The sequence below is a fragment of the Neovison vison genome, chromosome 2 (genome assembly GCF_020171115.1).
Source record: "Neovison vison isolate M4711 chromosome 2, ASM_NN_V1, whole genome shotgun sequence".
Classification (NCBI taxonomy): Eukaryota; Metazoa; Chordata; class Mammalia; order Carnivora; family Mustelidae; genus Neogale; species Neogale vison.
In genome coordinates this window covers 214,539,256-214,553,073 of record NC_058092.1, presented here as the reverse complement: position 1 = coordinate 214,553,073, position 13,818 = coordinate 214,539,256, and the positions used below count along the sequence as shown (strand labels likewise).

The 13,818-nt window shown below is 41.3% G+C and overlaps 1 protein-coding gene across 1 annotated transcript; it reads right to left on the bottom strand.

Annotated features, from left to right (window-relative positions):
- Positions 1 to 3,459: 3,459 nt before the first annotated feature.
- On the bottom strand, positions 3,460 to 13,017 carry BORCS7 (BLOC-1 related complex subunit 7). The gene is made up of 5 exons (XM_044240410.1): positions 12,871 to 13,017; positions 6,104 to 6,166; positions 5,945 to 5,988; positions 4,974 to 4,994; positions 3,460 to 3,892 (listed from the first exon to the last, which is right to left on the bottom strand). The coding sequence occupies exons 1-5, from the start codon at positions 13,006 to 13,008 to the stop codon at positions 3,841 to 3,843; spliced, it is 318 nt and encodes a 105-aa protein (XP_044096345.1). The 5' UTR covers positions 13,009 to 13,017; the 3' UTR covers positions 3,460 to 3,840.
- Positions 13,018 to 13,818: the final 801 nt, after the last annotated feature.

Genomic DNA, 13,818 nt, shown 5'->3' with positions numbered 1-13,818 from the left:
ATTTTGCTTTTCTTTTTTAAAATGACAAATAAAATCTTTTAAAAAAATTAAAAATTTTTTAAAATGGGGCACCTGAGTCATTCAGTTGGCTGAACATCTGCTTTTGGCACAGGTCATGATCTCGGGATCCTGGGATTGAGCCCCACATCCTGCTCCCTGCTCATAGGGCAGTCTGCTTCTCCCTCTGCCCCTCCCCACAACACACACACACACACACACACGCTCATGTGCTCTCTTTCTCTCAAATGAATAAATAAAATCTTAAAAAAAAAAAAAAAATGAAAGTCATTGGTGCACCTGGCTGGCCCAGTCAGTAGAACATGCGACCCTTAACATCAGGGTTGTAAGTTCGAGCCCCATGTTGAGTGCAGTGATTACTTAAAAATAAAATCTTTAAATAAATAAAAATAAAAATGAAAGTCATATTTACTTCAGCAAATAAACTGGGTATCTTGCTTTTGTTTTCTATACTTCAGGAGTATATGGAAGTTCTTTGATAGTTTGGAAAATTCTCAGGAAAGCCATTACAGGCAAAATGACTTTTTTTTTTCTTTAAATAAGCTCTAGGCCCAATATGGGACTCAAACTCACAATCCCAAGATCAAGAGTCACATGCTTTTCTGACTGAGCCAGCCAGGTCCCCCTCGACATATCCTCTTTTAAATGGCAGTTCTGTAATATTATATCGTCAAAGATGCTGGACATTTTTTTTCAAATATTTTATTTATTTATTTGACAGAGAGAAATCACAAGTAGAGAGGCAGGCAGAGAGAGAGAGAGAGGGAAGCAGGCCCCCCGCCGAGCAGAGAGCCCGATGCGGGACTCGATCCCAGGACCCTGAGATCATGACCCGAGCCAAAGGCAGCAGCTCGACCCACCGAGCCACCCAGGCACCCAAAGATGCTGGACATTTTAACACTAGTAATCAAATCTTTAGAATCAAGCTGACAGGTCATGCTTTTAAAATCTAATTGATTTATTTTATTTGTCTCCATTTCAATTATAAATTTACTGATTTGAACTTTCAGATTGAGCTGATACTTTACCAATTTAATTTTTTTTTAAGATTTTATTTTTAAGTAATCTCCACACCCAATTTGGGGTTTGAATTTACAACACCAAGATCACGAGTCACATGCTTCACCGACTGAGCCAGTCAGGTGTCCCAATACTTTACCAATTTAATCTATAAGAACCAGTTAACGTGAGGTGCCTGAGTGGCTCAGTTGATTAAGCATCTACTGTCAGCTCAGGTCATGAACCCAGGGTCCTGGGATCGAGCCCCACTTTAGGAGCCCGCTTCTCCCTCTCCCTCTGCCTGCTGCCCTATCTCTTTGTTTTCTCTCTCTCTCTTTCAAATAAATAAAATCTTAAAAAAAAAAAAGAATTAATGATATCATGTATTTTTTCAAATTTTTATCATTCATTCTTATTCTATTTTGATTTAAGTTCTAACCACAAACACCTTAAAAAAAGAAAACACTTCACCCTTTTCCTTAATACAGAGATTTAAAGCATGATTTTTTTTTCTTTATAGTACTGCTTAGGTATTATCACATTAATTTTCTTGCATAGAATTTGAGATTTCATTTTTAAAAATACTAGCCTTCAACATATCCTCTACAACCCAGATGTTATTTAAAGAAGTATTTTTTGTTTCTACATGTTTGATCGCCATTTAATTCTACCTAACCCATTTGTTTCTGTAACAGATATAGAATCAAATTATGTATAAATTTCTGAATACTCATACATTTCTGACTATTCTTCTTCCATGTATTTTGGCATTATGTTCCTTAAAATGACTAAACTTAGTACTACTAGGTTTTCATTATTTAATGTAAATTTGATATTTACCATTAAAATTTTGAGGGCGAAATTTATGAGGTAATGTACGCAGTCACTGCTGCTTTACTATTTGTTCTAGCATGATGAGGGAAACAGACCATACCTTCATTTTAATTTTTAATATTTTACAAATGTCATGTTAGGTATTTCTTTGCATCTTGTATACTTGGATAATTGAACTTTGTTCTGTTTTCTAAACTGATGACCCTTTTAAAAAGAAATCAGTCCTTGGATCTCCTAAGCAGATAATCCTAACACATGATAATAATTTTGTCTCTTTGTTGCTAATAGCTTTTTTTTTCTTTAGATATTTATTTATTCATTCATTCATTCATTCATTCATTTGACAGAGAGAGAGCATAAGCAAGGGGAGTGGCAGACAGAGGGAGAGGGAGAAACAGCCTCCCCACTGAGCAGGGAGCCTGACTCGGGGCTCGATTCCAAGACCCTGGGATCATGACCTGTGCCAAAGGCAGACACTTAACTGACTGAGCCGCCCAGGCACTCCATTAGCTATACTAACTTTTAACTTCTGCACTAGACATGGTCTCCATCAAAACGCTGAGTAGCAACAGTGGCAGTAACATCCACTAATAATGCTTCAAATATTTTACTCTTAACGTGACATTTGCTGCCAATTTGTGACCCTTCTTTCTGAAGGTGAATTGAACCCATTTACATTTAGTAACTGTAATGAGAGTTTATGAAATGAATGCATAACTGAATTCCTTCGTACCTATTTTTTTCTTTTGCCGTAAGTTGATGTGTACAGGTATAATGAGGGATAAATACAATCTAATATGATTAGTCGACTTGATGATAAACAGTATGAATTAAATTGGACTCTTACTTGCCTTTTTTCTTTCCCCGAAAACATCATTTTCTTATGTCAGCTTTCTCCTAATTCTTTAGTGAAGTAAGAAATGAACTAGAACACGATGGAGTTCCACTTAAAATTCAAAGACCTTCAAAGGTCATGCCTTTTAGCAAGTGGAATTAGATGAACATGGGCAAATAACTGAAAACATAAGGTTTTCACCATGGCACAACCCTACACTGCAATCATTCCCAGGAATTCAACTGCCTTTGCACTTGGCAATAATGTTCTACAAGTGAATCTGCTGATGACTAGCAAAATTACAAAATGAACCCAAGGCCAACTAATCAAGAGTCACAACAAAGAAAGTAGGAGTGCAGGTCAAGGCAGGGGGTCAAAGCTGGCCAGATATACCATTTGCCTACTTTTCATTTAAGAATTGCTACAATGAATAAAGTAAATTTCTCCTCCAAGTTAATAGAAAAGAACAGATAACCTATCACCATTCCACAACCATGAAATTTCCTGAATGTATGATTAAAAGAAAAAAAGTCTTTAAAGCAATATTAAGCATTCCTGTTTTCACAACAGAAGCCGTATTTCTGAATTTAAAACATCATTCAGCATTTGCTTAAGAATCACATTTTTTTTTTAATTTTATTTTATTTATTTGAGAGAGAGAGACAGTGAGAGAGAGCATGAGCGAGGAGAAGGTCAGAGAGCGAAGCAGACTCCCCATGGAGCTGGGAGCCTGATGTGGGACTCGATCCCGGGACTCCAGGATCACGCCCTGAGCCGGAGGCAGTCGTCCAACCAACTGCGCCACCCAGGCGTCCCAAGAATCACATTTTTAAAAAAGAATCACATTTAGATGATATAGCTTTTGACATATAAAAGTTCTGTGGGAAAAACTAAGACCTCTTTAATTTTGCTTTAACATCAAACTAAAGAGAGCAATTAAAAAATTCAGTAAGAGCATGACTTAGCCTCAAGAAGTACTTCCAAAATTCAACCACCTAGCTTCTCTTCAGGAGAAACTATACACCATCATAAATCTTTTCTAACTTAACTTTTGGAGAAGAAAATGGAAAATCAAACCCATAAGACAGCAGCTGAGTAAAATATTTCCTTCTCAGTGTCCGGCAAAGAAGTGCTTTTCCCTCTTGCAAGCTGTTCTATTTCAACAGATGATTCAACTGGTCCTGTAAGTCAGAAGACTGCTCGACACTAGAAATCAGAACAGAGAAAAAGTTTATCTGGAATGAGCAATAAAGACCTCTCTTTGTACAATTTGTACTTTAATGCATAAACACTGCTGAAGCTAAATCCAAATTTATATTGGTCCACTACAGTTCCAGAAGTTTAAACTATGAAAAAAAAAAAGGTCTGTAAAGCCAATTAGTGTAACCAGTATTGTAAGGGACCAAGACTGCTTAATGACCTCAGTACACTTACTTAATGAATGTTACCAACATAGAAGGTTTTCTATTCCTTAAGTTTGGCATCTACACACTCTAATTTTCAGAAAGACTTTACCAGCAATGAATTAACTTGCTGCCTGCCTTTGAAACATACAGTTGACCCTTGTACAATATGGAGGTTAAAGGCATTGATGCCCCACACAGTCAAAATCTGTATATACCCTGACTCCCCCAAAACTAGACTACTAGCCTACTATTGGCCAGAAGCCTTACTAATAACAGAAACAGTCAATTCACACAAATTTTATAAGGTTATATGTATTATATACCACGCTCTTATAATAAAGTAAGCTAGAGGAAAAAGAAGTTATTAAGAAAGTCATAAGGGGGAGGTCCCTGGGGGGGCTCAGTCTTTAAGCAACAGCCTTCTGCTTCAGTCATGATTCCAGGTTCCTGGGATCTATGCCCGCATCTGGCTCCCTGCTCAGCAGGAGGCCTGCTGTCCCTCTCCCACTCCCCCTGCTTGTGTTCCTGTGGCTGTTGTCTCTCTCTCTCTCTCTATCAAATAAATAAAATCTTTTAAAAAAAAGAAAGAAAGAAAGAAAAGAAAAGAAAACCATAAGGAAGAGAAAATACATTTGCAATACTATACCATATATATATTTTTAAAAATCTGTGTATAAGTGGAACTGTGTAGTTCAGAGTTGTATTGTTCAAGGGTCAACTGGACTGTTTTCTCTATATCCCATATGAGCTACCCCAGAGTGTGCGTCAATTTAAGGGCGTACGTCAGTTAGACTTTCACGTTGATCCTGGGCCCAGAAGTTGAATTCCCTATAGCCTGCTTCACTTGGTCCCCCCACTCCCCTACCTTTGGGGCTACTTACTTCTTCTGAATAGCTTCTTGCCTGAATCAGAAAGGGAAAGAGGAAAAGAAAGATTAAAAAAATCTCAGAAAATTAGTGCAACTTATGGCTAGATATTTGTAGGCAGAACAAATTTCTGGCTCATGTCACATTCTGTAATTCTGTCCCTTCTGGCTTAAGACTGTGCTCTTGAAGCCCTGTTCACTCTCTGAGTGCCGCGTTGCTAAGAAGATGGATTCTAAACCCAAAGAGCTAACAACACTCTACCAGACTGAGGGAGGAGGTACCACAAACTATACGCACGGCTCACATTTGGCCCGGGTATGTGGAATCTAATGGGTCACACACCTGACATGCACACACCCCAAGAAACTGTTTAAAGATCAAGAGTAAAATTCTCAATCGTACATTTCCAATAGGTACATAAGTCATACCAACTATATAAAATATAAAGCAAAATGAAATAGGATGAAAAGCGCATTATAATTTTATGCAAAATTATAATAGAGAAAGGGCTGTCTGTATTTTGGAATCTCCTGGATCATTTCTACATGGCTAGGGCTGGGTTAAATGGGGGGACTAGACCATACCGGTAAGTTACATTCGATTCCCCAGTGAAAGCGCAGACTCCCCAGGAGAGACCTTGGGCACGAGTTGTCAACAAATTCCGATTAAGTGTCTACTGGGCGCCGAGCACTGTGCGAGCATGGTCCTGGCATGGGCCCTGCCCTCCTGGGGTTCAAAGTGTCTCCCTCTGAGGAGCCCCCAAATGACCACAGAGAGGCTTGCAAAAAGCAGTCCCTGCTCTTGACCTCACCCATACTCCAGCTTCTTCTGCAGTCGCCGCCATCTGTTCCAGAAGGAGCTCATTCCTGACTAACCCCACCTTTACTCCCCACGCCTGCCTTCTCAGGAAAGTGTGCGGAAGCCCAAAGGCAAGAGGGGGCAGTGTGCAGAATGTGACCACACAGCACCTCCAAAGGCATACTCACTGGTATTGAAGATGTGTTGTTATTATCGCCATCTTCCTTAAACTCTGCATTAAAACAAAACAAAACAAAACAAAAACAGACAAAGAGAACATTCCACTTCCCTGTAACCGCACCAGTTATGTAAATAAAACCCAAATCACAAAAGAAATTGTTTCTTACATCTTCCGAGTGCAAGATGGCATCTTCCTGCAGGACCATGTTTCGAGCTGCCTGACCGAGCAGCTGGAAGACAAAAATAAAGGGGTCATGATCAAAATCTGCAAACTTCCTGTAATCTTCTCTCCACAGCTGTTAAACCATCACCCTCTCTCCTCCCCACCCCACCCCCGCCCCGTCCAACTACAAATGCTCCAAAAGTAACAGAGGATAATCTATTTGTTTAGGTTGAAAATCCACATTCAGTGTCACTCTGGCAGTGCCGGCAGGGGTTCAGCATCAGCTCCAAAGGCTACTGTTTGAGAAACCAAGGGCTCGGTGTCTGCGGAATTAGGAGGCAAGAGGAGATTGACAGGTTTCTGGTCTGCGGTCACACCCTGCTCCTGGCAGACAGACGTGAAGTCCCACCATGGAAGGGGAAGTTACTGTGTGTCCCACCCACTGTCCCTGTTCCCTTGGGTCAGAGATTTGGATGAAAAGGGGACCGATGACCACAGATTCACCAGGAATAGCAGCCCTCCTACAGGCCCCAGATAAACTCCCCTGTGGCGCCTGTTATTTATTTCTTTTCATTTTTATGTTTAAAAATGAATAAATCTTTGCATGTTTCTAACATTGAAATGGTAAAATAAGACCTTCCATCCCTGTCCCTTCCCTTCCCCATTCTCTCTCCCCTCTGCATAAATATTTGGGGGGGGTGCCTAGTTGGCTCAGGTGGGAGAGCAGGTGACTCTTGATCTCAGGGCTGTGAGTTCAAGCCCCATATTGGGCATGGAGCCCACTTAATTTTAAAAATAAATAAGTAAATAAATTTATCTCTCCATGTTGTCTTTTTAAAAGTGGCCCTACATCTATCATCGGACTATCCCCTTCTGTAACCTACTACCTGTACTCTTCCACATGCTGCTATTCTCACTTGACAAGAGATGCTGAAATCGATCCGCAGTGATTTATGCTGACACTGCGCACTGTTCTCTCATTCATGACTGCAGAGCACTCGGCTGTACAGAGGTCCCTGTAAGACTGTTCAGCCAGTCATCTGCTGTAGACTTTGGGACTATTTGCAGCCTTTGCTATTATAAGTAGTGCTACAAAAAATACTTTATATATCTTTGTGTCTTTTTGCTAACATATCCTTGGGATAGACTCATGGAATTATGACCGTGATTACTGGATGAGAGAGTTTTACTGGGGTTATACCATTTCGCAGTCCCATCCACAATGTATCAGAGTGCCTGTTCCCCCCTTGTGGCCAATTTTTTTTTTTTTAAGATTTTATTTATTTATTTGACATAGAGAGATCACAAGTAAGCAGAGGCAGGCAGAGCGGGAGGAGGAAGCAGGCTCCCCGCCAAGCCGAGTGCCCGATATGGGGCTCAATTCCAGGACCCTGAGATCATGATCTGAGCCAAAGGCAGAGACTTAATGCACTGAGCCACCCAGGCACCCTTGGTGGCCACTTTTAAGTGACAAACTCCAAAGTCCTACAGGAGGGAGATGGTGCTGACAAACTGATGGCAGAAGGAAAACGTTCTAACAGAATCTTCCTCATTCATTCAGTCAGTCAACAAATATTTATTCAGTGCTCACGGTACACCAGGAAGAGACATAGCTCCTATCCTCACAGGTCTCACAAAGTGGTGTGACAACGACAACAGGCACTCCAGTACCTTGTGGTAACTGCTGATGGGGAAGTACCAGCCGACCAGGCAGCGTGGGAAGTCAGGTGTCTGATCTGTTACAGGGGCAGGGGTTCAGTCAGAGCCTCCGAAAAGAAGTGACATCTAAGCGGAGACCTAAAGGTTGGGCATGATTGGATTTACTGTTTTAGAAGCGTGGCTAGCAGACTAGACTGAAGCGGGGACTGAAGGCAGAGAAACTGGCTGGGAGAACACTGCCATAGTCTAGGCAAGCAATGAAAGTGGCCTGAGCCACCAGAATGGCTGTTAAAAAGGGGGGTGGGGGCGGCCAATCATTTCCAAGATAGACTCAAGGAGACTCGTGATTCCTGGAATGCAGGAGCTGTTGCAATGCTGGGCCAAGGCCCTTGCTTTGATGACAGATGTATTCATTGGCAATCTGCATCATTTTCTTGCATAAACCAACCACACACAGCACGTATCATCTAAGATGTCTGGGCTGGGTTTCCTTAAAGTGGAACAACAGCTTGAGTATTTCCCCCTAGGCTTTATTGCTTTGCTCATAAGTAACTCAGTAGCCATCTTCACTCCTCATCTTCAACAAGTACTGTTACTACGTTGTTACTGGTTAGCTTCTCGTTTTCAACAAGATTTTCTAATGTGGTTTTCATAGCAATACCAACCCTCTTTGTTTTCATTCTAGTTCATCGTTTTCCATATTATTGCATTAAATAATGTAGTTAAAATAGCAAGCACAAACACAGGCTTAAGAGAACATAATGGACCCTAAAAGGAAAAAAAACACACACACACACATCCAACAGACCCTTTACTCAGCACACAACTCGACAGGAGGAGTGGAGAAGCAGGCACGCACAGCAGGAGCATGGGGTCACACGCATTCATTGTGCTGTGGGCACAAGGCTGACATGCTCTTCCCCACTTGGTGCTCCAGCCATACCGGCCTCCTTGCACACCTTGCACACATTCCCATCTCAAGGCCTTTGCATTTGCCATTTCTTCTACTTGGAGTGCTCTGGCTCCAAACGTCCATGTGGCCAGCTTTTTTACTTCATTCAAGAGACTGCCCCAATGTCCCCTCCTTACAGGGCCCTTCCCTGACCACCCTATTTAAGGAAAACCCTTTTATCACACTCTACTCCCAGCCTAGTTTTTCTCCAAGGGATTTACTACCCCCTGATTTTTTGTTTCATTTGTCTGTCTCTTCACTAAAATGTAAACTTCCTAAGTATAGGGACCTTGTTTTGTGTACCACCCTCTCCTTTATACCTAAAATAGTTCATAGCAGGGGCACCTGGGTGGCTCAATGGGTTTCGGCTCAGGTCATGATCCCAGGGTCCTGTGATCGAACCCCAGTTTGAGTTCCCTGCTCAGCCGGGGAGCCTGCTTCTCCCTTTCCCTCTGCCCTTGTCTCTCTCTCTCTCTCTCTCTCTCTCCCTCTCTCTCAAATAAAAGTTAAACATAGAATTACCATATGAATATGACCCAGCAATTGCAACTGCAATTCAGCAATTACCCAAAATAACTGGAACCAGGGTCTCAAATAGGTATTTATATACAAATGTTGACTGCAGCATATTCACAAAGCCAAAAGGTGGAAACAACACAAATGTCCATCACCAAACGAAGGGATAAACAAAATGTGGTACGTACAACAGAATATCATCCAGTCTTAAAAAGGAACAAATTCAGTACTGCTATATGCTACCAAAAAAAAAAAAAAAAAAAGACAAAAAAAGAAAATCAGTTAAGACATGCCAAATAATCGAAAGTCTAGTAAAGGAAATGACAAAAATACATAACTAACTACAGAAAGAGGCAATATAGTATGTGATAAGTATCACGTAAGAGAGCCAATAAAAAAAACAAAAGTCAAAAGAAAAACAAAAGTCAGAGAACTGAGAGATGATATGTAAACCCTCCCAGAAAGCTGGAATGATTTCAGTTTAACTCAATCCATACCATTTACCAGACACCCAGTCTAAATCTACTATGGAAGAATCTCATGGGAAAAATACACAAGGAGGAACAGAAAGCAGCAAGTCACATTACGACAGTCAATGGTGACACCATGGCTTTTGGGCCACTAAACCACATGAGAGGTGGTGCCCAAGATTATGAGCCTAGAACCAGTCTGCCTAGGTTTGAATCCTAGTTCTACCCCTTCGTAGCTATGTTGTATGGACAAATTAAATTCCTCTTTGTATCCTCTATGTAAGAAATGCACCTCCTCTACTAGTGAGTGCAAAGATTTAACAAATTAAGCTATGTAAAACACAGCAGTGTCCAGCACATAGAAGTTGTTCAATAAAAACAAGTTTATTATGGTGAATATGGGGGCGCCTGGGTGGCTCAGTGGTTCAGGCCTCTGCCTTCGGCTCGGGGTATGATCTCGGGGTCCTGGGATCGAGCCCCGTGTCGGGCTCTCTGCTCAGCAGGGAGCCTGCTTCCCCCCCCCTCTCTCTGCCTGCCTCTCTGCTTACTTGTGATCTCTCTCTCTCTATCAAGTAAATAAATAAAAATCTTTTTTAAAAATGTCTATTTAAAAAAAAACAAGTTTATTATGGTGAATATGGATGTTCAATACACACTGGTCATTAATTATGAGCACTGTTTTTTTAATTTATATATTTATACCTTGTTTCTCCTCCAAAAAGACTGAAGCCAATTTATACCATATGTGCATACATGCACACACACATTTTTTAAAAAATAGAAACAGGGGCACCTGGGTGGTTCAGTGGGTTAAAGCCTCTGCCTTTGGCTTGGGTCATGATCCCAGGGTCCTGGGATGGAGCCCTACATGGGGCTCTCTGCTCAGCGGGAAGCCTGCCTCCTCTCTCTCTCTCTCTGCCTGCCTCTCTGCCTACTTGTGATCTCTGTTAAATAAATAAATAAAATCTTTTTTTAAAAAATAGAAAATAAAAAATAGAAACAGAATCTAAAAGTCATTAAAAGGAGATGAGTCTACCACTAAAACTGATGTAAGAACTTCTGTGCAACCAAGGCAAAAAAAAATGAAACACATGTATTTGCATAATTCTTTTTTTTTTTTTAAAGATTTTATTTGTCAGAGAGAGTACATGCACAGGCAGGGTGTAGGAGCAGGCAGAGGGAGAAGCAGGATCCCCACTGAGCAAGGAGCCAGACTCCAACCCAGGACCCCAGGATCATGACCTGAGTGGAAGTCAGATGCTTAACTGACTGAACCACCCAGGGTCCCTCATTTGCATAATTCTTATTTTGTAAAAGGCAACATAACAATTCCTCAAAAAGAGAGAAACTTCCCTCGGATGCTGAATCCTAAAATGAATATATAATGTGTGACCTCACACAAAACATACTTGGGATCACCAAATCAGTGACTTCAACAATAGTGTTATGGTAAATGCAAACACCTTCTTCATATGGTTATTTCTTGTAGTCACTACTAATACAAGCTAAGAACATAACATGAGGGTGCCTGGGTGGCTCAGTGTGTTAAGCCACTGCCTTCGGCTCAGGTCATGATCCCAGGGCCCTGGGATCGAACCCGTCGTAGGGATCTCTGCTCCGCAGGGAGCCTGCTTCCCTCTCTCTCTCTCTCTCTCTGCCTGCCTCTCTGCCTACTTGTGATCTCTGTCTGTCAAATAAATAAATTAAATCTTTAAAAAAAAAAAGAAAAGAAAAAAAGAACATAACATGAAAGGTTACTCTGTAAAGACAATTCTACTGGATCCTACACTAATATAAATAAAGCTGCTGTGACTATTCATATACAAGTCCAAAAGCTTGTGGCCATATTATGCTTGTTATTGCAATTATATAACTTAATGAAAAAATATAGAGACTGAAATAGAGGAGTTAAAAGAGAGAGAGTTGCTATTATTATGAAAATTAAGTTGAAAATGAGCAATACTTGTTGAAGATGAGCAACTAAGTCACACTGCCACTGAGTTAATTATGAGCAAGAGAACAATAAAGATCTACAGAAGAAATTCACAAAGATCTAAAAAGACGGTAGTCAGACTGTTTCACGGGTGTATTCAAGATGTTGTTCCACTTTAAAGAAACCAAAACAGGAACACTTAGATAATATGTTCTGTGTGTGGTCAGCTTATGTAACAAAATGAGAGGCATGTTATCATTCCTCTTGGGTAAAAACGTAGGAGTGGAGTGGCTCAGTCATCAGAACCATTTTGTTTGTCCTTTCCCTTGTCACCAGATATTTGGGTTGTTTCCAGTTTGATGCTATTACGGATAATGGTACAAGGCTTTATGTGGACACATAGTTTCATTTCTCATGGGTGAATATCTAAGAGTAGAATAAATACTTTCTGGGGGGGAGACACAGTGTACATATATAAAACTTTTGGTGTTAAAAGCCATCATATAACTCCATTCATGGAACCAGCTAGAGGATGAAGGTGAACTCGGGGCAAAGGAGAAAGCTCATCTAAGAAACAGAAAACCAAGATATGGGCAGAAAGACAATTAGAAAAGAACAAATCCACAGACGATGCACAAAAGCATGAAAGGATTCTGGGATGAGGGCAAAACCATGGAATTTGGGGGCGAGAAAGCGAGAGATCTTCACTAGAGACAACCCCATGAAACAAATTAGGAACTGGCTAGGACTACTATCTTATCCGCTGTACTGCGGCAATCTCTGCTTTAAAGCACATATTCGGGGGCGCCTGGGTGGCTCGGTAGGTTGAGCATCTGCCTTTGGCTCAGGTCATGATCCCCGGATCTTGGAACCCACCCCAAGTCAGGCTCCTTGCTCAGCCGGGAGCCTGCTTCTCCCTCTCCTGCGCCCCCTACTTGTGCACTTTTTCTCTCTCTCTCTCTCCCTCTTTGTCAAATAAATAAATAAAATCTAAAAAAGAAAGAAAAGAAAAGAAAAGAGAAAAAGAAAATAAATCACCATCCCGTTCCTTTCTCTCCCTACATCCCTCACCCCCCAAACTACACATCCCAGAATGCAACACGCGCCCCTCGCGAACGAGCGCTACTCTCAGGGAGCAGTCACAGCCTACAATTCCCAGGAGGTAATGCGATCCCCCTTCCCAGAGCTATGCAAGACTCTGGGCCGGGGATCTCGGGCCATAAAGTCCACTCCCAGCTCACCTCGGAGCTCCGGGAGCCTTTCAGCACCTGCTTGGTGAGCGCGATCACGTCCGTACCACAGGTGTTCACCTTCTCGGTGAGGAGCCCCTTCACAGACTGACCAAATCGCGCTTGCGAATCTGGTGTCCCAGTCGCCATCACCTCGTCTAGTGAACGTCTCAGTTTGGACAACCGCGAGTCGCTGGGGCCAAAAGGCGTCAAGACGGAAGGAAGCGAGTCGGTGTGTCTCCACCGTGGGGTGAGAGGGGGAAAGGAAGGGACGCATGCGCCCGGCGGAGATTGACTTTAGCTAACTTTAAATTCGTTTAAAATATTCAGTTGATATCCTGAGGAAGATAAGCCCAGGCAGATGTCTCTGGTGGAAACAGAGGACAATTTCAGTATATCTATGGGTTAGAATCAGAAGGCCTGGATTATAGCCCCTACTTCTGCTATTTAGTAGTGTGACTGCAAATTACTTAAGCTTTGCGTCTTGTGTTCATCAGTAAGAAGTAATAATATTCAAGCCCCCAAAGAATTACGAGAATGAATTAAGGCCATTCAGTTCAATTTTAGTAAAATTTCATTTAGTAAATATCAAACTGTGCTAGGCGGAGGGTAAAGGAGCTCCTGGGCCATGTGATGAGCCATGTAAACAGCTAATAAATGGAAGAAATGCTCAACATCTTTAGTAATTTTTTATGATAAATGATCGTTTGTTTGGGTTTTTTTTCTATTAAAAGCAAACTTGGATCATCACCTTGGAACTGAATTAATACCTGCAATGTTTCATGTAGCTCTATTTCTTTTTTAGCTAATGCACAAGAGATGAGAATGGTGTTATATTGTAAATTTTGTTCAAATAACCTGTACTCAGTATCAACATTACTTTCTCTCTAAGTGTCTAGATTCATGTCTCTGTTGCTTCTTTCATTTAATTCGTGTTCTTAATTTTATTGAGGTATAATT